Source organism: Bos indicus, chromosome 12 (assembly GCF_029378745.1).
Source record: "Bos indicus isolate NIAB-ARS_2022 breed Sahiwal x Tharparkar chromosome 12, NIAB-ARS_B.indTharparkar_mat_pri_1.0, whole genome shotgun sequence".
NCBI classification, from domain to species: Eukaryota; Metazoa; Chordata; class Mammalia; order Artiodactyla; family Bovidae; genus Bos; species Bos indicus.
In genome coordinates, this window is record NC_091771.1 from 21092048 (window position 1) to 21115996 (window position 23949).

Below are 23949 nucleotides of genomic sequence, written 5' to 3' on the forward strand. Positions count from 1 at the left end.
AAAAATAAGACACAAACTGAGGGAAGAGGGCATGAGAACTAGAGAGAGACACTCAGTGAACTCAAGTCTGTTGCTGCTGTGGATTCACCCCGGGAGCCGTGCTGGCGCCTCGAGTCTTAGGCAGCACAGTTACCTGGCTCCATCAGGTGCCCGATGACCTTACAAATATAACATGAACAGATGGCACAGATTTTATTTAATTGATAATTAAGGAACCAGTACGATTATAAGTAGTTCAACAGCTTTTTTCCTTAAGTGTTGGTAATTGACAGAGACCACCTCTTCTTGGGGCCTTAGCATCTCACATGAGCATTTTAAAAACTCGAACTATGGTTGATTTATCATGTTGTGTTAGTTTTAGATATACAGCAAAGTGATCCAGTTATACATATACGTATATTTGTTGTTGTTTAGTCGATAAGTTGTGTTCCACTCTTTTGCAACCCCATGGACTGTAGCCCACCAGGCTCCTCTGCCCACAAGATTTCCTTGGCAGGAATACTGGAGAGGGTTGCCGTTTCCTTCTCCAGGGATCTTCCCAACCCAGGGATCAAAGCAGCATCTCCTGCGTTGGCCAGCAGGTTCTTTACCACTGAACCATTGCTGCTGCTGCTGCTAAGTCGCTTCAGTCGTGTCCGACTCTGTGCGACCCCATAGATGGCAGCCCACCAGGCTCCCCCGTCCCTGGGATTCTCCAGGCAAGAACACTGGAGTGGGTTGCCATTTCCTTCTCCAATGCATGAAAGTGAAAAGTGAAAGGGAAGTCGCTCAGTCGTGTCTGACCCTCAGCGACCCCATGGACTGCAGCCTTCCAGGCTCCTCCATCCATGGGATTTTCCAGGCAAGAGTACTGGAGTGGGGTGCCATTGCCTTCTCCGAGAGAAGTATATATATATATACCATGTGCTATACAGTAAATCCTTGTTGTTTATTTTATATGTAGTGGTGTGTATCTGCTAACCCCATAATCATAATTTATCCCTTCTCCACTTGCCCCTTTGAACATAAATCACAGCAATATTTTCTTAGTCAGTGTCCCAAGGCCAAAGAAATGAAAGCAAAATAAGCAAATGGACCTAATCAAATTTACAAGCTTTTGCACAGTAAAGGAAACCATCAATAAAACGGAAGCACAACCTATGGAACGGGAGAAAATATTTGCAAAAGATGCAATCAACAGAGGCTTCATTTCCCAAATATACAAACACCTCAGACAATGCAACATCAGAAAACAAACAACCCAATCCAAAAAATGGCAGAAGACCTAAGTAGGCATTTCTCCAGAGAAGACCTACAGATGGCCAACAGGCACATGAAAAGATGTTCAACATCGCTAATTATTAAAGGAGCATTTTGACTAATTTTAAATGTTGCAAATCTCAAGTACTCTCCCAACGTTAGCATGTGGACCATTCCATTCCGGTCTCCAAGGTCTGCTCTTGGGTGCCACTCAGGGGTGAGCCTGCACGAGACTCACCGCCAGGCTTCCTGCCCTCAGGGCTCTCCCTGCCCTCGGAACCGTCACTGACTCTTCTTGCTTCTTCGGCAGTGACAAAGTCCAGGCCCTGTCCTATGCACAGCACACGCGGCAGCTCATCTCCTGTGGTGGTGACGGTGGGATCGTGGTCTGGAACATGGACGTGGAGAGGCAGGAGGTAGGTTCACAGAAGGCTCGAGCCATCCTTCCATGGCCACCAGGCTGGGCTCTGCACCTCCGACTCCGCTCAGGAATGCCTCAGCCTCCCCTCCTACTCACTTTCTTTCTTTTTTTTTTTCCGGTTGTGCTGGGTCTTCGTTGCTGTGTAAGCTTTTCTCTAGTTGCGTCTAGCTGGGGCTACTCTCTACTTATTGTGCACGGGCTTCTCATTGCAGCGGCTTCTCTTGTGGAGCGTGGGCTATAGGGCACTCAGGCTCTGGTAGTTGTGGGACTCGGGCTCTAGAGCACAGGCTCAGCGGTTGTGGTGCACACAGGGGCTTAGTTGCTCTGCCGCATGTGGGATGTTCCTAGACCAGGGATCGAACCCCTGTCTCCTGCATGGGCAGGCAGATTCTTTACCACTGAACCACCAGGGAAGCCCACTTTTTTCTTTGAGAAAACCATGAAAATAAGACATGTTATGTCAGAAAATCAGAAAAACAATAATAGTAAAATAAAATACAATTATAGTATGAAAGGAGCTTCCTTTTATAAGCCCCTCACAAAGTTGCACATAATACTCATACAGTGGAGATTCGTAAGGAGGCTGAGACTAAGCTGTTTAGACTTCAAATCTGTTGCATGATTTACAAGTTCAGAGGAGAAGAAACATTTATTTTCAGGTAATTACAGCCGTTCGGCTTAAAGTGCACTATGAAAGCAGACAACTTGGCCCTTTATGTTATTGGGGGAAATGGCGGCTGGTGTGTGAGAAGTGGTATTTGATGAAGAATCCTAGTTTGGTATTAATAGAAATATTAGAGATAATTTTTTGTGTTTATGAGTCATATTCTAAACAGTTCTCCAGATATAAATATTTTTTATTTATAAAAATTTGTCATTTTCAAGCATTTAAGTTTTGTTGTAACATTCTTTTTTCTTTTTTTCATTTACTATTTACACAATTTTTTATTGAGATAAAATTTACAGAACATAAATTTTGCCAATTTAACCATAACATTCTTTTTTCGATGAATTTGCTTTTTCATCGTTCAGCATCATAACAGCTGGTTTGTTTACTGAACGTCCCCTTTGACAAGTACTTTGAAGTTAACCATTTTCTCATTTCCCTAGATTAATGCTGGGTAAATTTTCCCTTTGACCATGTGTGTTCTAATCTGTGTCCTCAAAGGATACAAGAATTAGAAGAGCAACACTTTAAAAATTAAACAAAGGCCATTTCCCAACTTCTTTCCACAGCCTCACCCCAGTCTCATTTCAAGAGAGTCATTGCCGTTACCCACAATGCTGTGCCTTTCAAATGCCAGTAATTAAATGCTTAAGAAGATTAAAGTTTGATTTGCTCAAACTGTAAATCCACAGGAGTTCTATTAGTAACTAATTAAAATGATCCTTTCAGTCAGGAAGTGAGGAATAGTGGATTATTGCTTTTGAAAATACAATCTGGCCCTATTGGCATAAAGACAGCGTGTGCCGGCCAGGTGCATGGCGGCCTGCTTTGGGTGAGGGACAGTCACGCCCGGTGTGCCCAGGCTTCTTCCCAGGCCTGACTGACCAGACCCGGGGAGGGGAGCCGCTGGGCTCGTTTCCCTGTGTGCACACAGCCTCTGCCCTCGGTAGACAGAAGTCCAACGAGGACACCAGTGCACTCGCCAGAGAAGGAAACCAGGCGGGCGGGCGGTGGGCAGTCCTTGGAGCCATCTTGCTCCAGTGATGCCTTTTGACATGCAGATATACGGGCACTTGGTACTTGTTGACTATTGTAAATCTTCTCGAGTGATTTAAAGCTCTAACTGAGCGGTGGTGATGGTCGCATCCATCTTTCGCGAGTGTCATATATGATAAGCGTGCAGCCTCCCAGGTGTGTCCGTGGGGCTGCCTACCTGTGGCAGGTGCCGTGCGGCGCCCAGCTCGGGAAGCCTGAGATGTAATGAAGCTGTCCCTGACCCGAAGGGCTGGTAGCCTTTCTGGAAGAAAAGACGTGGAGGGGAAAGCTTCCGAAAACGATTCGATGGTATAAATAAATCAATCACAGTTGATAGAGCATCAGAGCTGGGGCTTGTCACCATCGGCTCACCTTCCAGCGAAGGGTTGTGGCGAGAGAGAGAGAGAGCACTCTGACCAAGACGAAACACAGGAGTGGTCACATGCAGAGCAATGGACGCAGAGCGGATGGGGTGGCGGCCCTGAGGGCGGGCAGGTGGGAGAAGGCCTTGAGTGGCTGAACACAGATCTGTTTGACATCTTGATGTAGGTTAAACGTGTGTTTATACATTTAACAAAATCTGATTTTTTTTACAATTTTATTATTTTTTAAGTATATATAATACACGTTCTTTGTAGAAAAATTACAGTGCTCGTTAACAAAGAGAATGTCAGTTACTCAGGGTTGCTGCTGAGTCGCTAAGTCATATCCCATGCTATTGCAACCCCATGGACTGTAACCTGCCCGGGCTCCTCTGTCCATGGGATTTCCCGGGCAAGAACACTGGAGTGGGTTGCCATTTCCTTCTCCAGGGAATCTTCCCCACCCAGGGACTGAAGAATCTAGTGGATTCTTTACGGCTTGGCCACTGGGGAAGCCCATCCATGATATCACCACCCAGAAATATCACTCTTCACATACTGGCAAACATCCCTTCTTACATTTTTCTCTGCAGATACACATGTTAGATTTTTCTTTTTTTGACGAAAAAGAGAATCATATTACACATGCTGATTTTTTTCCCCCCTTTTCAGAGCCCTACTCTCAGCTCCCTCCTCTTAGACACCCACTAACATATTTTATACACATCCTAAACCTGCATGCTTCCTTGTAAAATATGGGTGTGTGTGTGTGTTTTGTAAATCTTCCTTATTTTCCTACATCATAACTGTTCTGAAAAATCACAATATAGATAAGTCTTTTAGGGGTAAACTGTTGTCTTAAGCTAAGAAACTTTGTATTATTTTATTGATCTGTCTTTACATGAATTAGGGCATAAAAATTACCAAGCAAGTTGAAACTTACTTCTTTCCCTCAGGTTTTTTTTTTTTTTTAATGTATTATCATTCTTTCTGTATCCTTGTCATTGCACTCTGCATTTTTAATTTTTTCGGTCATGCCGTACAGCTTGTGGGATCTTACTTCCCTATCAGGGATATGACTCAGGCCCACTGCATTGGAAGCTCGTAGTCTTAACTACTGGACCACCAGGGAAGTCCCTTTTCCTCAGTTTTAATAAAATAAATAAACTTTCTTAAAGTGTCACCTTTTTGCTTTCTTTTTTTTCCTCCTGAGAAAATATATAGCTTTAGGTTTGTTTCTGCTTAAAGCTAGGGGAGAACTTCCCCAGGTTCAGTTCCTGGTCCTGGAAGATTTCACGTGCCATGGGGCGACTAAGCCTGTGCACCACAACTATTGAGTCTGCGCTCTAGGGCTGGTGTGGAGAAGGCAATGGCACCCCTCTCCAGTACTCTTGCCTGGAAAATCCCATGGATGGAGGAGCCTGGAAGGCTGCAGTCCATGGGGTCACTAAGAGTCGGACACCACTGAGCGACTTCACTTTCACTTTTCACTTTCATGCATTGGAGAAGGAAATGGCAACCCACTCCAGTGTTCTTTCCTGGAGAATCCCAGGGACAGGGGCTTGGTGGGCTGCCGTCTGTGGGGTCGCACAGAGTTGGACACGACTGAAGTGACTTAGCAGCAGCAGGGCTGGTGAGTTAACAACTACTGAAGCCCTAGAGTCCATGCTCAGCAACAAGAGAGTGGCCCCTGCTCGCTGCAACTAGAGAAAGCCTGTGCAAAGCAATGAAGACCCAGTGCACCCAAAAATAAATAAAGTAAATTTTTACAAAGGAATATAAGGATTCTTTTTAAAATAAAAAATAAAGGTAGGGAAATGGACTAACCCTGCTGACTCCGACATGACAGTGGGCTAGTGCTTTTTGAGTTTCCACTGTGGTCGGGTCCTGTCCCCCCAGCACATGTAGCTGCATGCCAGTGTAATAAGCAGATGTATATAATTGTACACAGAGAGAATATAATTGTGTATGATCAGAGTATGAGATAATTGCATATGATCAGAGACTGTGAGATAAAGTCCTAAACCAACATAGCTGTCTGTGGTGTGGCCTCTACATCCAACCCCTCCAGCCTCAGCCCTTTACACCCTCTCCCACCCCCAGCCCTTCTCTCCTCACCCCTACACTGCACTCCAGCCATCCTGCCCTTCTCTCAGCCCTGCCCTCTTTCAGCCCCGTGTGCCTGGCCTCCTGTCATCCATCCCCAGATCTCAGCTTGTTATCATTTGTCAGAGACAAGTCCTGAACCCCAGCCTAGATCATCCTGTTCTCATAGCACTCTGTGCTTCTCTGTCTCTGACCTTTGATCCTTCTACTGTTTCACATAATGAAAGTGAAAGTGAAGTCGCTCAGTCGTGTCCGACTCTTTGCAACCCCATGGACTGTAGCCTACCAGGCTTCTCCATCCATGGGATTTTCCAGGCAAGAGTACTGGAGTGGGTTGCCATTTTCTTCTCCAGGAGATCTTCCCAACCCAGGGATTGAACCCGGATCTCCCGCATTGTAGGCAGACGCTTTACAGTCTGAGCCACCAGGGAAATTAACTACTATTAATATGATTATCATGTTTCATCTTCCCTGATAAATTACAAGCTCCATGATGTTAAATTCTTTTTCTTCCCCACTACATCCCCAGGACCTGACACGTCACGAGGCATTCAGTAAATATTTTTTAAATGATTGAGAAATCACATGTGTTTCTTAGAGACACATCCTGACTGCGTAAGTTTCAGCAGTGTCGATGCTTCCGCGATCCTCACTGCTTCTCACTGTCATCTGTTGTGTGCTTTGTTTGGCAAGACCCCTGAATGGTTGGACAGTGATTCCTGCCAGAAGTGCGATCAGCCTTTTTTCTGGAACTTCAAGCAAATGTGGGACAGTAAGAAAATCGGCCTGAGACAGGTGGGTGATATGCTTGCTTCATCAAAACGTTATCACCTAGAAATAACTTTACCTTGTGATCTTGGAAGAAATAACACCCCTGGGTGGGAGCTGTGATGGGGGTAAGTTATTCTCTTGGAGTCACTTTCTGCTGAATTTATTCCCTTTCTCTACTGAAGCTCATTCCTACTGGATTTAGTTTCTGTAGTGACTTGTTCCCAGTAGTTAAGTGATATGATTTTAGAATTCTAGTGGCATCTAGTGAAATATACCTTAAAATTAGAGGGGCCGAGCTTAGCTCAAATGGTACCAAACCATGAAATTATGTAAGTGATACTTATTTCTCTTTAATTTCACTTTCGTTCCTTCCATCTTAGTTTTAGTTATTTAGATCTACTTATAAGACAGCATTTTCAGCCTGATTCTATGGTTGGGTTTGGTCTGCCCCCCGGGGAAATCAAATGCCAGTCCACCCAGCTTGAGCACGGCCAACATGTAGACAGTGAATTGAGCCTGGTTTCATCCCAGTTCTTCTTCACCGAACAGCGTGATCTCTGGAGGTGGCACTTCCTCCGTAAACCCTCCGCACACCCGACACCATTAAGATAACCCAACTGGGGGAGGTTCACATTGATGATAACTGGAAAGAACCAAGACTGGGGAAAGGGGCGCTTGGGGCCGTGGCACAATCAGATTTACTTCCTAAACAGTCCTCATTCTGAGTAAACAGAATCCAAAAAGAAGAGCCTCTGGCACGCGCTTCCAGTGCGCTGGGGCCCTCCCGTTGAACATCCGCACCTGGAGGCTGTGGGTCACACCTGGGCGTACCTGGCGCAGCGGAGGCGCACAGGCGCAGTTGAGCACGTTTTCTCTTCCCTCCAGCACCACTGCCGCAAGTGCGGGAAGGCGGTCTGCGGCAAGTGCAGCTCCAAACGCTCCCCGATCCCGCTGATGGGCTTCGAGTTTGAAGTGAGGGTGTGTGACAGCTGCCACGAGGCCATCACAGATGAGGAGTAAGTCACAGCAGCCTGCGGAATTGTCGAGGTTAAGGGACGAGGGCAACCCGAACGCTGCACCGAGCCCCGCAGCCAGGAATAATGGCACCCTGGTTTCTGGTGGTTTCCAATACGGACCGTGGCAGGTGGGCAAAGCCCTCCTTTCCATCAGGAGGTGGTGTCCTCTTGTGCGGCAGGAGGAGAGAGTGCAGCGCTGAGAAATCATCTCTGTACTGTTGTTAATCCCAGGGGTGTGTGCATTGAAAATAGATGTTCTTGGAGGAAATCCTCTGCCTGCTCATTTACTGGAGAATTGCCCGGGAATACAGGAGCCTGAGCTTCACTGTTAGCCGGAGCTGGTATCTTTGCAGGAGCGAATAAGCCCACGGGCCCCAGAGGTTTTATTTTCCAGAAAAAGCCAAGTCTCTTCTCCTCAGAGTCTTGTACCACCAGTTGCCCAGCTGCTGAATCTTGCTGGTTGGCCTTGCCCAATAACCCAGAACCTGAGATTACAGTGCTTTTTTTTTGGTGGGGGATGGGGGGTGCAGATCCATGTTGCCTTTTTCTTTCTTTAACATTTAAAAAATTTTCTTGGCCATGCTGCACAGCACTTGGGTTATTAGTTTCCCAACCAAGTATCGAACCCTCACCTCTCCCATTGGATGCTCAGATTTTTAACCACTGGACTACCAGGAAAGACTCCATGTTATCTTTTTAATGTTAGCTGTTGCAAACTGCCTTCCATGTAAACAGAGTGTTCTTCACCAAGTGTCTCTTTTAGTGAATTAGAATCTCATAGGGGACTTGTCTGCCCAATTCTCACCGCCGCCACCACCACCCCCGCCCCCATATAATGTAGTAAAATCATTTTAAGTACTAGATGGATGTCCTAAAAGCTGCATATAAATAGAAACATATTTCAGATGCACTCAAGGAGGTCAGCATTTAGAGGAAATTCTTGGCAAGTTAATAAAACAAAACATTCTTTTGCAGATAACCCTCATGTTAATGGAAATGTTTTTTATTCATATTTAATCACAGCAAATATAAATTAAGATGCCCTTGCATAAGTAAGCACTTATGTTCACTGATTATTTTCTGCTCATCGTATGTGATGAAATTAATAAAAGAGTGCTTCTCATTAAATTAGGGAGCTGCGAGAGACTTTAGGGATATTCCTGTTGAATTCTTCATTAAAGACACAGATTCAGAGGGTCTAAGTGACTACAGATTAAACCTAATTCTTTAGTCCTAAATATTTTAAAGCAATCATCATTTTTAGGGTACTGAAGATCTGTTCTCCAGATTGAGCAATTAACAGCTGTCTCAGAGAGCCCACTGCTGAGGAGTGGGAACTTGAAACATGATTAGAAAACTGCAGCCTAATCCCCTATGTTGCTGTCCCACACCACTGGTTCTTCTGCCTCTTCCCCATGGGTACATTTTGCATTGCCTCTAGAGCATCTAGGCAGTTAGCAGCCTTCTTACTAAAAAAATGCAAGGCTTGAAAAAATAAAAAGCAAGTAGCAGTGTTTGTTTATATATTGTTTTACTTGTTAAAGCATTAGAATGCCACAGAAAAACCCAAGTCTGCACTTATACCAGGGTAAAGAGGAGAAAAAATAAATAGCCCTTAGATGAAAGTGGTAGTGTCTTAGGCATTTTAACAAATGTGCTTTTTTAAAAATGAAATAGACCAAAGTAGACTTTTATCAGCAAGTCCTTCTGAGATCAAACTTAGCAAAAGCACAGTGGGTTATTTTAAAGATTTGTTAACAGCACGGGTGGAGAATCTCACAGACTCAGTCAGAGCAACAAATTTCTCCAGAAAGTTTCTAAAGAAACTTCAACATCTCTTGACCATTTTGGACCGTCTAAGAATCCTTTCATTCTTTTCATCCCCAGGGAATAAAAGTAGTTCTGAGGAGCATCTCTAACCGTGAGGTCGTTTGAGCCATTTGGCTAAAAATTAGAGCTTACTGTCACTCTAGATCTTCTTCATGTATATACTCTGCCTTTCACTTCTGGAAACTTCCTTTGCTCCCTCCAGACGTGCGCCCACCGCGACCTTCCACGACAGTAAACATAACATCGTGCACGTGCACTTTGATGCGACCAGAGGATGGTTACTGACTTCGGGAACTGACAAGGTTATTAAGGTGGGACGCCATCGTATTTTCGAAGCTTGCTGTCTTTGTCCTTGTTCAGTCACTCAGTTGTGTCCAACTGTTTGGGACCCAGGGGACTGCAGCACACCAGGCTTCCCTGTCCTTCACCATCTCCCAGGGCTTGCTCAAACTCATGACCACTGAGTCAGTCCATTTCCATCTTTGGCCCTAAGTAAATGTACAGAAGCATCAAGACTATGTGAGGTGAGCTCAGAAACTTTCTCTTAAAGCTTACCCTGAGCAATGAGCATCTTTGAGAACCTGTTACACGCCATGTACAGTCACTGGCTATACACGCCAAAATGAGACCTGGCCCTCCCCTGAAAGGAGCCACTAGTCTCCTGGGGACATACTCTTAAGAAGACAGTTAATTATTATTAACATGTTATTAACATAGTAATTATTATTAACAATTATTAACATGTTCAGCAGCCAAAAGAGTAAAACGGACAAGGGTTACTGGGAGAGTCCAGGGGAGGAAGATGGTGCTGCTGGCCTTGGCTTTGTGAGGACAGAAGATTTTGAGCCGAGCATTGGATAAGGCAAAAAGTAATAAACAAGATCTTTTCCCAGTGAGATCAGTTAATCCAGAAGCAGTCCTCCAGAGCCTCTCTAAGAATTGTGCTAGGCCATGTGGATTCCCTGCCCGAGCCAAAGCCCAGGACTAAAGAGGCCATGCCCACATCATTCTCTGAGGCTCCCAGTGGCAGAGGCTCGCCTGGGTTCACTGAGCCCAACTTCCTGGGCTCTTCTGGTTCCTTCGTGGAGGCAACTGCAGGATAAGGTGGTTAGAATAACCCTCTTTGGAAGCCACCAGTCCTAAGTAAATTCTGGGCATCTCGCTTCCTTTATTTTTGAAATCGAGACATCTCGTAGAACTGTTTGGAAGATGAGATGAGATACAGAAAGGACACATCTGGCTACCCATTTGTTGCCTTATAGTGTTACTTCCCTTCTTCCTTGAATAAATCTCATCTGCCTTTATTCTCCATCAGCTGGGTTAAAACTTCCAGCTGCCTTTGTCCTTTTTTTGAGGATTATGTTGAACTTTTTGATGGATAAGTACTACTGTATAGATTTATCCATGATGCTCATATAGTACTCAGTTCCTTGTTAAGTTAAAAAATGCACTTGAATTCAATTTTAAGGACTCCTTATACACGTTATATGGCTTCTCAACCCAGTTGAATGGTAGTTCATCAGCGCTCAGTTGCTCAGTCGTGTCCCACTCTTTGCAACTACCCCATGGACTGTAGCCCACCAGGCTCCTCTGTGCGGGGGATTTTCCAGGCAAGAATACGGAAGTGGGTTGCTGTTGCCTTCTCCAGGTGTTCATCAGGGATCTTTTTCTTTTTACAGTTGTGGGATATGACCCCAGTCGTGTCTTGATGCCCCTTCCAGGCGCCAGAAAGACAGAATTTACTCAAGAAACGGTTGTTCTAACCCCAATCACGACTGGAGCAGTAAAGCAGATGTGCGAGTGGTGGGAGAGAAGCCGAAAAGCTGAGCTGAGCTTGCACATCGCCTGCACACGTGGCGGTGAGCGGTCAGTGAGCTCTTGTGAGGGAACTCTTTCAACTTGTTCATACAATATAAAAAGAGGATATTTTTTTAACAAATGGTTTATACAGTCTGGCTCTGCTCCCTTGTTTTGAGTATACCGAAAACTCAGTGTGGGGTGTTTTCAGTTTTATATTTGTTGACACTTGGTTTTAGCTGTTTCTTTGTGTGTCGGAGAAATGAGGAGTGTATAACTATTCAGGGTACTTGGGGTCATTGTGAAGTAGTTTCCGTGATCCTCTCCCTTGGGCACATATCCCGTGGTCTGTGTCTTCCCCCAACTCAGCTTCCTCCACTGTTCCCCAGAGTGAACATATTCACAATTTATTTGCAGTGTGTCTACTTTCGTAGGAGTCCCCCTCCGTTGAGAGATCTGGAAAACCATCCTTGTGGTTTTCCCAGCTGATTTCTTAAATTGCCCGAAGGATGATCCATTTGTAATGTCTAGATCTTACAAGAGTGGAAATGACCTTATGTTTCTGCCTCAGTTTTTCTCTTTCCCACATTAAAAAAGAAAAAAAAAATTGCTGTGAGAAAGCCACTCTTAGCCACGGAAGAAGATTATCAAACTCAGACCTTGAACTCTCAGTGCCTGGATCCTTTCTAACTCAGTGGGAGCTTTCTGAGCCTTTTGGGTTTTAGTTTTATTGACACAGCTCTCCTTTGCTCTTGATATTAAAAACAAGCAAAACGAAACAACAAAACCCTGTGTCCTTCAAGAATAGTGTCTTTAAGATCTGTGGTTCTGTGTGATATCACCTCTGAACTTGAACATGTTCATTGCTGTGAGGTTGTATGCTGCTTTATCCCTCACTGTCTGTATTTGCTTCCCCTTTCAAAACCAGATATTTAAAGATTTTTATCTTCGTGTATTTTATCAGAACACTTTGCACGCTTTAATACTCCAACTGTGTGATCTGAGACATAAAAGGTACTCAGGCCTACAGCTCATGCTGTGTGTTCCAGTTGGGAATGTACAGAAAAGAGGGGGATGGGAGGCTTTAGGAAATGAACCTGAAGAACCCTGATTTTAAGGGAATCCAATCAACTTGATAAACTGAGATATTCTTGTGTGTAGAGACCCCATTTGGCTACTTATTTTCAACCTGTAAAAGTAGAATTTAAATGAGCAGCAGGCATGTGCTTTGTGCCCACCTCCTTCTCGGCACTTTACCCGGACCACCTCATTCATCCTTCACCCGTCAGGAGCATCAGGGGACCCCTGAGTCCTTGGGGTTCACACGGTTGCACAAAGCCTTGCAGATCCACAGGCCAATGACTTGCCCTTCCCTATGTGAGCCCTACCTCCGCAGGGTCTTGTTCTCTGCTGACTTGACAATTGAGGGTGGTCGTAGTTTCTCCCCTCACGATCATTCATTACTTTTCTAACTGGGAGAAGGACTCCCAGCCAGACTTGGATAACCGCCCCCTCACCGCCACCCCAACACCGACCAGCTGTGCTTCCTGGTGACAGACCTCCTCGAGATGGTTCTGCTGCTGCAGCTTTGGGGCACAGGACAGTGGGTATGCTCCGTGCAGCCATGGTGCAGGACAGCCATGACCTGGGAAATCAGGGCAGATCAGCCCATGTGACCATACTCTGAGGCTGTGGACACAGACACACCGCCATCCAGCAGCAGTTACCACTGGCCACTGAGCTGCCCCTTCCACCCTGCCCTTGCTGGCCATCAGTGAAAGCCATTATAACTCACCTGAGTCTCTTCTGCATGATTGTGAGAGAGCTTTAAAAAGGGAATTCAATTTAAAATATTCAAATATCTGTTTTGTAGTTTACTGCTAGGACCTAGAGCCACTTATGGAGCTGTACATAATAAAGAACGATGTGGTAGACATGAGTAGTAGAAATGAATGGCTGTCTTCTCCCTTCCTTTGAGCATGGCCTGAATACAGAGAGGCAAACAGTGTCAGGGAGGCAGTGGGTCAGGTGCCCAGCAGACCCGACGTGGTTCCGAGTTGGGTCGAGATGAGCTCGGATCACGCCAGGGAAGCTGATTGTCCCCGTTGGGTCACATGTGAGCCTGTGATCGCTCTGGTCTGTGAGCCCGCCCTTCAGTCCACCCGCCTCCCTCCCAGCGAGGCTGTGCCCCCAGCCCACGAGCCGCTCAGAGGCGGAGACCAGCGGCCACACTTCCTGGTGGTGAGCGTCGCGGCCAGCGACCACAGAGGCGTCAAGGTACCCGTTGCTCTGCTCTTTCATTTCTCCTCATCCGTGTAGGTGCTTTAGTTCGGTGAGAAGCACTTAGCATGCCAACTGTGTGTGTTTATAATACTGTGAATCCTGGAGTATTACATTCCCACCACCATTTGTGTAACTCATCGATATGTGTTGGTGTTGGGGTGCCTTCCAAGCATTTTATGGAATAGAGGCTTCATTCATTAGGAGCAAAAGCTGGCACCAGCACTTGGCTTGTCTCCTGTCTGGGTTAACTTTCATCGTTCTTGTTTTACCCCACTGGAATTGCACTTTATATATATATATAATTTTTCTTTCTGCTCTATTGCTTCAACACACAGAAGCTCTGGCAAGTCAAGCCTAACGCGATCAATGCTGGGAAGTGGCACCCCGTACATACATGCTTGTGCCTTTTATTTGGTGGGGCAGGACCAATACCATGCTCCGTCTCTCCAGAGAAATGACGTTCCTGGACCCTTTCGCTGCCTGGGTTGTCTCCACAGCAGCACAAGTGGTTTTAGATGAAGTACTTGGAGTCATGTGTCTTTTTTTTTTATGAGGTCAGTCAACCATGGTGTGTTTCTCATTGGATTGTTTGAATGTTATGCAAAGAATCGTAAAATCACAGAACTGGAAGGGACTCTTCAGGCCTCTAGAATGTTCCAAGCACAGTCACACCAAGCAGTTAGATATAGTTGAGGTATCAGCAAGGGGAATCTATAAAAATTTTGGAAGAACAGTTGCTTTTGAACGTGAACTCATAATGGCGTGAGTGCGAGGAATGACTTCGAGGCTCAAGGCAGGGAGCCCTCAAAACTGGGTCTGGTCCTCTCGCCGCAGGCAAATCTGATACCTCCTGTGGCTCTGAATGGGTGGACTCGTGCAGCAAGGTAGTCACTGCAGGCCTCCATCAGCCTAACCCACTTCCTGCGTTCGCCCCTCTGACCTCGCCAGCCTCTCAGTTTAAGTGGGATCAAGGGCACTGAAACTGCATCTTGCCCTCTGCCTGCAGGGGGCCCTGGCGAGTCTCCTCATCGCCCTTCCCATGAAATACCGCCTTTTCCTATTTTTGATACTCATTTTTTCAAAAGCCGAATTTATTTTTGCTTGACATTAATCAAATTTTAAAGCCTGGATTTTACCTTTTAAGCAAGGGACTCAGTCTGAACTATGTATCAAAGTTACCAGACATAAATATCCATTAAATGAGATCCCTTTGGTTTTGCCTTTTCACAGTAGTTTAATTCTAAGTGACCTTGTCCACTAAGATTTCTGTTTTAAAATGAAAAAACATTTTGCCAATGCTTTTGGCATTTTCTTTCTCCTCTAGAACAAAGTTAAGTCGCATTTTTCTGGATGTGAGGGTGGCTATCTATCAACGTGACAGGGAAACAGAGATTAAATCCATCCTGAGTACCAAGGGATCTATATCACCCTTGAGTCTCTTAACTCTCATAGTCCAGCCCTTTGCTGAGTGTCCACCACACACCAGCCTTTGAACCAGGCCTGGGGTCAGGAGGTCCATTCTGTGGCTTGGGCAGGGGCCACGCAGACGAGTTGGTGTTCAGTCGCTCAGTTGTGTCCGACTCTTTGCAACCCCTGGACTGCAGCATGCCAGGCTTCCCTGTCCATCACCAACTCCTGGAGCTTGCTCAAACTTATATCCATGGAGTCAGTGATGCCATCCAACCGTCTCATCCTCTGCCATCCCCTTCTCCTCCTACCTCAATCTTTCCCAGCATCAGGGTCTTTTCCAGTGAGTCAGCTCTCTGCATCAGGTGGCCAAAGTATTGGAGCTTCAGCTTTAGCATCAGTCCTTCCGATGAATATTCAGAACTGATTTCCTTTAGGATTGACTGGTTTCATGTCTTTGCTGTGGCTCATTTCTGTGCCACGTGGTGACTCTGGTGACAGAGGGCGTGGGGTCCCGTCCCAGGATACACAGGTGCTCGTGCACCCACAGGGGAGGGGAGAACCCAGAGGAAAGGACTCCAGAGCTGAGAGTTAAATGAAGAGTTGGAGTGAGCTGAGGAAGTACCTGAGTTTCCAGGCTGTGGAAGCAGTGCCAGCAAAGGCCCAAGACCTGCACCAGCCTGGCACTGGGGTCCCACCTGCGGTTGGAGCTCCAGAGTAGCGTGTGTGCAGCTGCAGTCCTGGAGCCTTCGGTCCTCTCATCACTATCAGATGGATGCTCATGGCCGCAGGGGGAGGGAGGCAGCCCACAGTTCACCAAGCACCTTTACCCAGAGGCTTGCCAGACGAGTCCAGTCCTCCCGCAGCTGAGGCCAGTATCAAAGTTACTTTTTCTTTGGAAACACCTGGAATTATCTTAAAAAGGACCCCTGGTTAACTGATTTTTGAACTTTGTTGTGGGGGCACAGCCACTCACAGGAGGCCATGAGGTGGGGCTGGAGACCACTGCTTGCCTGGTTTTGGTCTGGACGAGCTTGTGAGCTCAGTTGCTAAGTCATGTCCCACTCTTTGCGACCCCATAGACTGTAGCCCGCCAGCCTCCTCTGTCCATGGGATTCTCCAGGCAAGAATACCAGAGTGGGTTGCTACTACCTTCTGCAGGGCTCCCTCTCCACCCAAGGATCAACCCCAAGTCTCTTACATCTCCTCCATTGTCCAGCAGATTCTTTATCACTGTGCCACCTGGGAAGTCCCTAGATGAGCTTACAACATACGAATCCCATTATTCCCTGGCTGCTGTCCTTTGAAAAAGGACAGCCCTTGACCTGTGGAGGAGGCCATTCTGGACAGCAGAGGCCACACCCACATGTGATCTCTCCGTGAGCAAGCAGGCCACTGCTGTCCACATTTGCCTCTGGCCTTCCATCGCTCCTGCAGCAGTGGGTCGTCTCAGTACAGTGTGGTAAATGTGATAAATGCTCACGGCAGGGGCACTTGCCAAGGGAAGGGAACATTTTTCTCAATTCAGTGACTGTAAAAGGGCTCTGTAGACCCAGGTGTGCAGAGCCCGGGGCCTCCCCATCCCACGGTGGGCCTCGGTCCTTCCTGGTACTTGTACTGCACCCACGGGCCTTTTTCCTCCAGTGCCCAAGTATCGCATGTCTGTAACTTAATTCAGGAACATCTGTGTTCGTTTTTACACTTGAACTCAACTTGACCATCAAGAACTAGATACACACCAACCCTTAGGTTTTTAGTTTCTCATTTTGCCTTTCAAATTTATCCCTTCCACGGAGAAGCCTGTCTGGGCCTAACACAAGAAAGCAGGGTGTAAAATTATATCTGTCCAGCACTGGAAGGGGATTCCTCCGTTGTGTTTCTTAAGCCAGGGAATTTTTGAACAGCAAGTCCATAGCCCCTTGTTTATTTATAGTGGAAAAGATGTGGAAAGGAGATTAAAAGCCTTGAGGAAAAGTTGAATTCGATAATCATGCTTAAGATCCCTTCCAATCTGTGATGCTACGATTCTATGACTCTTGTTACTCACTGGACTAACCTGACCATTACCAGTGACCTGCCTGCTCGTGGCTGACTTAACTCAGGTAAATGGGAGTGTGCCCCACTGCCTTTGTCTGGTGTCACATCAAGTAAACCGCTGCCTGTGTTTTCCCATCTAGAGCCCGGGAGGTTTGAAAAAGGTTGGAGAAGGCAGAGGTCAATCATGGTACCATCTCATTAAAAACAGATACCTCAGAATGTTCACCTCTGTGGATCCAAGTGTATCTGACTTTCTTGGGAGAGAAAGGGAATAAATGCAGGTTGGCTTAAAGGTTAGATTTGGAATGCAACCTTGATATTTAGGATCCTTTCTCCTCCCCGTACACCCCCCGGCCCCGTCTTGGTTCTCTGGGAAGCATGAGAGAGTAAACTGTAACACAAAAATGGGAAATGGTTCGAAAGAAGTATTTCTCTTAAAAACACTCTTCCCTTCATTTAAATGGATGGCCGCCTTATGTTAGTAGCATATGAAGTATGGACCAAAATACTGGTGTCGCTGGTTACCGATGTATACTTACATATTTGTGTTTTACGCCATCTGCCTTTTTTTTTTTCAATGTACTGTCATTTTGCAGAAGAAAATACATGAAAAGTACAAAAACTGTTACTAACTGGACAACCGGGAAGGTGCTAGCCCCACATTCGTGCCTGCCTCCCACTGACTCCATAACCAGGGACAAGGATGCTTCCATCCTGCATGCCCATCAGCCTGCAACCCAGTCGGAACCTGGCTGCCACGGCATGTTGCTTTACAAAATGTCTTGTCTTTCTTTATGAAATGAGAAAGGGGTCAGGCTGAGAATGTCATAAGCCCAAAGCTGGAAGAGGTTTCTCAAATGTGGTTCTAGCTGAACCCCGCTGGCATCGCCACGCCCTCTACCACCAGATTCCACCAACCAGACCAAGCAGTCTTGACATTGACTTCCTGAATGTGACTAGGTGGGAATGAGCCAGGATTTCCCACAACGTTAAATGTCTGCTGAATGTTGTGAATGTTCCTGAACTCTGCTCACTTTCCCTCTGTGCTTCCCTCTAACCAAAATGTGTGTGTAGCCATGATCTGTGTCAAGACCCAATGCAAGCTACCGCCACGGTTTAAAATAAATCTCTGTGGAAACCTTCCTGTGGTCATGTTATTGTTGTCGAGCTATACCCTGTGATCACATGCACCCCAGCAGCCCTGCGTCAGTATTCACCAGGGCTGGCTGAATGGTCCTTTTTATCTTTCACATAGTGAGAAAAAAGTGAAAGTCACTCAGTTGTGTCCAATTCTCTGCGACTCCTTGGACTGTACCCACCAGGCTCCTCTGTCCATGGGATTCTCCAGGCAAGAATACTGGAGTGGGTTGCCATTTCCTTCTCCAGGGGATCTTCCCAACCCAGGGATTGAACCCGGGTCTCCTGCATTGCAGGCAGATTCTTTACCACCAGAGTAACGAGAGAAGCCCACATAAGGCTGCTTTAAGTGTGGTTGATAAGCTTTCCAAATGAAGTGAAAGAGGACTCAGGAAAAAATATAGCCAGGAAAGGCCTCTATAAAAACTCATGAGATCCAGGACTTCCCTGGTGGTCCAATGGTTAAGACACCAAGCTTCCAATGCAGGGGGTGTGGGTTTGATCCCTGGTCTGGGAACAGATCCCACAGGCCATGCGGCATAGCCTGCCCCCGCTGACAAAAAAAAAAAAAAATGCATGAGGCCTATTTATGGATAAATTTGTGAAGCAATCAATGACTTGTGCTGTGCTAGGTCGCTTCAGTAGTGTACGACTCTGTGCGACCCCATGGACTGTAGCCCACCAGGCTCCTCTGTCCACGGGATTCTCCAGGCGAAAATACTGGAGTGGATTGCCATGCCCTCCTCCAGGAGATCTTCCCTACCCAGGGATGGAACCCACATCTCTTACATTTCCTGCCTTGGCAGGTGGGCTCTTTACCACTAGCGCCCCCTGGGAAGGGCCAGTGGGTGGGGCAGCTGAATGGCCCCCTCCTCCAGCCTGCCTGTCAAAGCACAGCCCCACCCACACCCAGCACTCTAGCGCTCCCTACTGTCCTTCAGGAAGGGAGAGATGCAGGCTGGTGGAGCCGGTGCTCACGGCCCTTCCAGGCAGATCCACCAAAAAGCCCCTTTCTTGGAGCTCCCTGGCTAAGAGCCCGATCTCAGCACCTCAGACACCTCCGAGGCCCGGCACGGTGGGACTGGCTGAGCTGTGCCCGCCCCTCCCCGGGTCCTCCTCCTCCGCTGATGCCGAGTTATGTTCATTTCCCCTTGAACTTCCAGAGTGTATGTAGAGCTTTCCTCCGGAGAAGGCAATGGCACCCCACTCCAGTACTCTTGCCTGGAAAATCCCATGGACGGAGAAGCCTGGAGGGCTGCAGTCCACGGGGTCGCTGAGGGTCGGACACCACTGAGCGACTTCACTTTTACTTTTCACTTTTATGCATTGGTGAAGGAAATGGCAACCCACTCCAGTGTTCTTGCCTGGAGAATCCCAGGGACGGGGGAGTCTGGTGGGCTGCCGTCTATCGGGTCGCACAGAGTCGGACACGACTGAAGTGACTTAGCAGTAGCAGAGCTTTCCTAAATCTGTTTACCGATTGTGTTAGAGCTCTCCCTGTTTCACTAAGACATAACATGCAAATAATTTAAAAGTTTTACCAACACCAGATTGCCAAGTGCATAATTGAAGCCGCTTCTAATCTTAGCACCTGTAAACCAGGCCTCCAGTGACTGCTTGTAAATAAGCACTGACCCTTGGTTCCGCCTTGCCCCTGAAGCCTCAGGGCCAGGCCAGGGCAGTGTAGCATCCCCTCCTTCCCCCTCCCGGCCCTGCTCCCCTGATACTGACAATGACACGGAAACTTTAAGAAAATCACACTCACAAATCAAGGAGAGATTTACACAGAAGAAGCTACTGCGGAAAATGAAGGTTCACTTGCTCTCAGCCGCAATCATGTATTTTAAAATAAAAGTTTCCATCCTGGACTCCTCATTGCTACAGGGGGTAATCTTTAGGGGGTTTTTCTCCCCCCATGAATTTTAGCACACTTGTCAATTAAATGCTGGTGTTAGTAGCTAACACGTATCAAGTCTTTATGACACACCAGGCATTCTGCTAAGAGCATTACAAGTGGTAACTCACTGAGTCGTTACAACCACCCCATGAGGTAGGGAGCACTCTAATCTCCGCTGACAGGGAAAATGAGGCCCCCAGAGGGTAAGTTAACCCAGCTGCGGTCCCATGAGGCGGTGGTGAGTCAAGCTTTCAGTACTAGGCTTTATATATAAAGAACGGGACTAATTTCTGTGACTCCTGATGGAGAGGAAACCAGCTCAAAGCACAGCCGTGGAAGATGGGCCGGTCTACGGCGGGGCAGGAGCAGTGGGGTCTCCTCGCTGGCCACTGGTCCGCACCTTGCCGTATTTCCTGAGGCAATTCCGGCTCCGTGTTGGGTCTAGCCTGGGCTATTTAAATCTCCGAGCCAGCTCTTCCAAGATCTCAATGAGTTTCTCCTCTTCGGCCGGTGAGGACGATGTCCTCGCAAGAGGCAAGTGTGTGGGCGCCGGTTTCCGGTCTGTAAACGTGAGAGAGAAACACCAAGTCACGAGCGGCAGGGCCGGGCCTCGGGTCAGTTGTGAGCGGCCACCTGCCGGGGGTGGGGGCCCACACGGGAAGGGGGTCGGCCACCCCTGCGCTCAGGGTCCGCGGGGACAGTGAGGTGCTGCAGAAGGGAGGCTGAGGCCGGGCGGCAGGCTGAGCGCCGACAGCGGGCGGCAGGACTCCAGGGGGCTGGCTGGCGGCGGGCAGGGTCCCCAGGCCTGGGTGCCGGCTGGTGGGGGTCGGGGACCCGGGAGTGTGGCATATTTGGTCTGGCAGGTGATAGTGAGAGAGGGTACAGCCACCCTCCTGGCCGCCACAGGGTCCCCAGAGCTCCATCACAGCTCACGCAAGCGTGGCCACCTCCAAGGCGGGAGGGGAACCTCCACCTTCTTTCCTCAGCCTGCCCGCTCTTCTCAGATCTGCCTGTTGGGATCCCGCCTGGGTAGGGAGCAAACGCTGAACAGATAGCCACCCCCAGCAACAGAAAAGCAGAGATTCACTCCCAGGCCCTGGGCTCCGGCAAAGGAGCTTCCAGTCTCCGAGGTGCCCCACAGGTCCAGCCGTGCCCAAGACACTGAAGTCAGGGGTTACAACCCCAGGACTTACTTCATCCTCACAGGACCCACTGAGTTCGGGAAGGCGGATGCAAAAAGCCGGGAGTGCAGAGCCAGAGGTGAGGCCCTTCCCAAAATAACAGGCCAAGGAGCCGTCCCCCGAAGGCAAGCCAGCACATCAAGGGGAAGGGAGACAGCCCCTCCCCACGCAACCAGGGAGAGAGGAGGGTCCACCTCCAGACACCCTCGGGCTGGTTCAGAGAGAAAGTCACCTTGGAAGAAGCAGCCGCTGGGCTGGGCGGTGGCAGCGGGGGCAAGGGCCAGCCACAGCACCGTGTCCGCGCCCTGGGCCTCGGAGCGCAGCCTGGCCCCCAGCCTGGCGTGGAAGCCCGGCATCGACAGCCGCACACCTGCGGGGAGGCACACACAGGGCCGTGAGGACAGCGCCCTCATCCTCAACTGAGTTGGCTGCTTTAATACCAAAATAACCACGCGGAGTTGGAATGAGATCACCAACTGCCCTCTTTCCACTTCAAAACAGTGTTCATGCAGGCTGTCGGCCCAGACAGGCCTGTCCCCTGGGAGCAAAATCCCCTGGACCTCCGGATTCCCATCCTGAGAAATGAGGGTCACACCTGGGGGCAAAAGGGGATCAGACTCCCCCCGTCCTGGGGGACCCATCTTCTCAAGGCTTCTGATCCTCCCAGGATCCAGGCTGAGTGTCCTCTGGGCTGTGAGAGTGTTCTCTGCTTTTTCAGCGAGGCGTGTTGGAACAAGGGAAGGGACTCTTTCCTCCCTCTCCCTCATCCTCCCCAGCACTGGCTGCAGACTATACCACCCCACACACACACCCCCATTTGCCCACAGACCTCGGGGAACACAGAGTCTTTACAGTTAGCACTCTGGGAAGCACAACTATTCTCTCATGAAGCCAAAGAAAGAAAAGAAAGCAGAGAAAACAACATTGGAGAGATGTAATGAGATCAGAGGATTTCAGAGAAAGGATCATCTAAAACAAAATTTAAAAATAAACGTTTTTACTTTTTCCCTTTACAGAAACAGTACTTGCTTATTGTGGGAAAATTAGGGAATACTTCTGATGAGTAAACAGCAGGCATTTGAGTCCCCCGTTGGGCTTCCCAGGTGGCGCTAGTGGTAAAGAACCCACCTGCCAGTGCAGGAGACGTAAGAGACATGGGTTCAACCCCTGGGTCGGGAAGATCCCCTGGAGAAGGGAATGGCTACCCACTCCAGCATTCTTGCCTGGAGAATCGCATGGACAGAGGAGCCTGGCGGGCTACAGTCCATGGGGTCAAAAGGAGTTGGACACGACTGAAGCGACTTAGTGCTCACACACACATCATACCACTCGGGGAGGACGAGTGTCTGTGGGCTCAGGCCCTTCCCCAGCCCTCCCTCTGGACACTGAGGCCCAGTCAGCAGCCTCTGAGAAGCCCAGTCTTGGCCCTGTGACCTGTGGACCACAGATGGCTGACCGCACCCTGACCCAGATGCTGGACTCAGGTGGTGACCTTGGAGCGCAGACTCGGCCAGCGCACAGGTTGATGTGAGGACCGTCAGGGTGATGTCCTGCGGGGATGAGAGGCTGGTGGTTCTCCACTGGCTGACAGAGCTACCTGGTCAGGCAAGGCTGGGCACGTCTCCCACCAGGAAGTGACACAAGATAAGAAGCCGCCCTCTCCCAACAGCCCTGGCCCGAGGGCCTCCTGGGGTGCTCGGTGGAGGACACCCCCCCTTTCCATTTACAACAGGAGGCTGCCAGATGTCCTCAACTCCCCCCGCCCCCAACCGGCAGGCGGGCCTGCTGCACCTCCCCCCGCCCGGTCTCCGTGGGATGCAGTGGGGCACGATGCACCCCCTTCTCCATGGGGACGTAGGTGTATCAAAAGTAAGACCAGAAGGCTCTAAGGTCTGAGGGCCCGATACCTGCATTTAATGAGATAGCACTGTTTGCTTCCCATAGACATTTATCCGCAGCGGTGTTCAGGGCTGAACAGATGTCCCGTGCAGGTGTTCCCTAATTTATCAACCTACTCTCCGAGCACCAGTGCTGGGACGAGCAACCTCATTTTCCGCATCTCTTAGGATGAATTCCAAGGATGTAGATGCAGATATTAAGGCCTCTGCTAAACCAGCTTTCGGAAGGTGACAGCAAGTGTATGAGAGCCTGCCTCTCACTAGACTGTGGCCGGGCCCAGCCGGGACGTCCCAGCCCCTCTGTGTGCCTCAGTTTCCCCAGATGTAAATGGGCATGGTGGTAGTGCCCACCCCAGGAGGGGGTGAGGGCACAGGCGATGGTATGGAGACAGCACTGGGAGCAGCTCTGAGCCCTCGTGTCCCAGGCGTTCTGCCACGGCTGCTGTTTTCAGTTCCCTTGCTGGGGGAGGAGGAAAGAGCTACAGAGCCCAAGTGATACGCCGAGGTCTCAGAGGTGGGAGGGACTGACCCCGCAGAGAGTTCTGTTCTCCTTCCCTCTTTTTCCACGCTTCCAGAGAATTCCACCTGCCCCCTTGTGATTGTTACTTCCCCTTGTGCATTCACTATTTCTAGAAACCCAGGCAGTGGGAAGGTGGCCTGGCCTATCCCCACGTCCCCAGCATCTCCCATAACACTGGGTGTGGACCAAGCACCCTCTGTCCCGAGGGAGGGGTCCCCAGCCATACCCCAACCCAGGCGCCACCCACTCCCTGGGCCATGCACACGTGGGGCAGACTGACCACACCAGCTCTGCCTCTGAGGACCAGGCTTCTCCCTCTCCAGTCCCAGTCTGCCTGGCTCCCGC

The 23949-nt window shown here is 48.7% G+C and overlaps 2 protein-coding genes across 8 annotated transcripts in view; one reads left to right on the forward strand and one right to left on the reverse strand.

Moving 5' to 3' along the window:
* Positions 1-18113, forward strand: part of WDFY2 (WD repeat and FYVE domain containing 2) — a 192238-nt gene extending 174125 nt beyond the window's left edge. For 2 of the 3 annotated variants that reach the window (XM_019971330.2, XM_070800130.1), the window contains 5 exons: positions 1550-1655; positions 6524-6625; positions 7487-7617; positions 9650-9758; positions 11127-18113. In XM_019971330.2, the coding sequence (XP_019826889.1) occupies positions 1550-1655; positions 6524-6625; positions 7487-7617; positions 9650-9758; positions 11127-11156 (478 nt within the window). In that variant the 3' untranslated portion in view covers positions 11157-18113. The remainder of the gene's footprint in view (positions 1-1549; positions 1656-6523; positions 6626-7486; positions 7618-9649; positions 9759-11126) is intronic. The other variant, XR_011569723.1, reaches the window with a different exon arrangement.
* Positions 18114-19915: 1802 nt separating this feature from the next.
* Positions 19916-23949, reverse strand: part of DHRS12 (dehydrogenase/reductase 12) — a 40372-nt gene continuing 36338 nt past the window's right edge. For 2 of the 5 annotated variants that reach the window (XM_019971332.2, XM_019971331.2), the window contains 2 exons: positions 21419-21556; positions 19916-20566 (listed from right to left, as the gene is read on the reverse strand). In XM_019971332.2, coding sequence (XP_019826891.1) covers positions 20447-20566; positions 21419-21556 — 258 coding nt within the window. In that variant the 3' untranslated portion in view covers positions 19916-20446. Of the gene's footprint in view, positions 20567-21418; positions 21557-22678; positions 22737-23949 lie in introns of all 5 variants that reach the window. The other 3 variants (XM_070800132.1, XM_019971333.2, XM_070800131.1) reach the window with 2 other exon arrangements.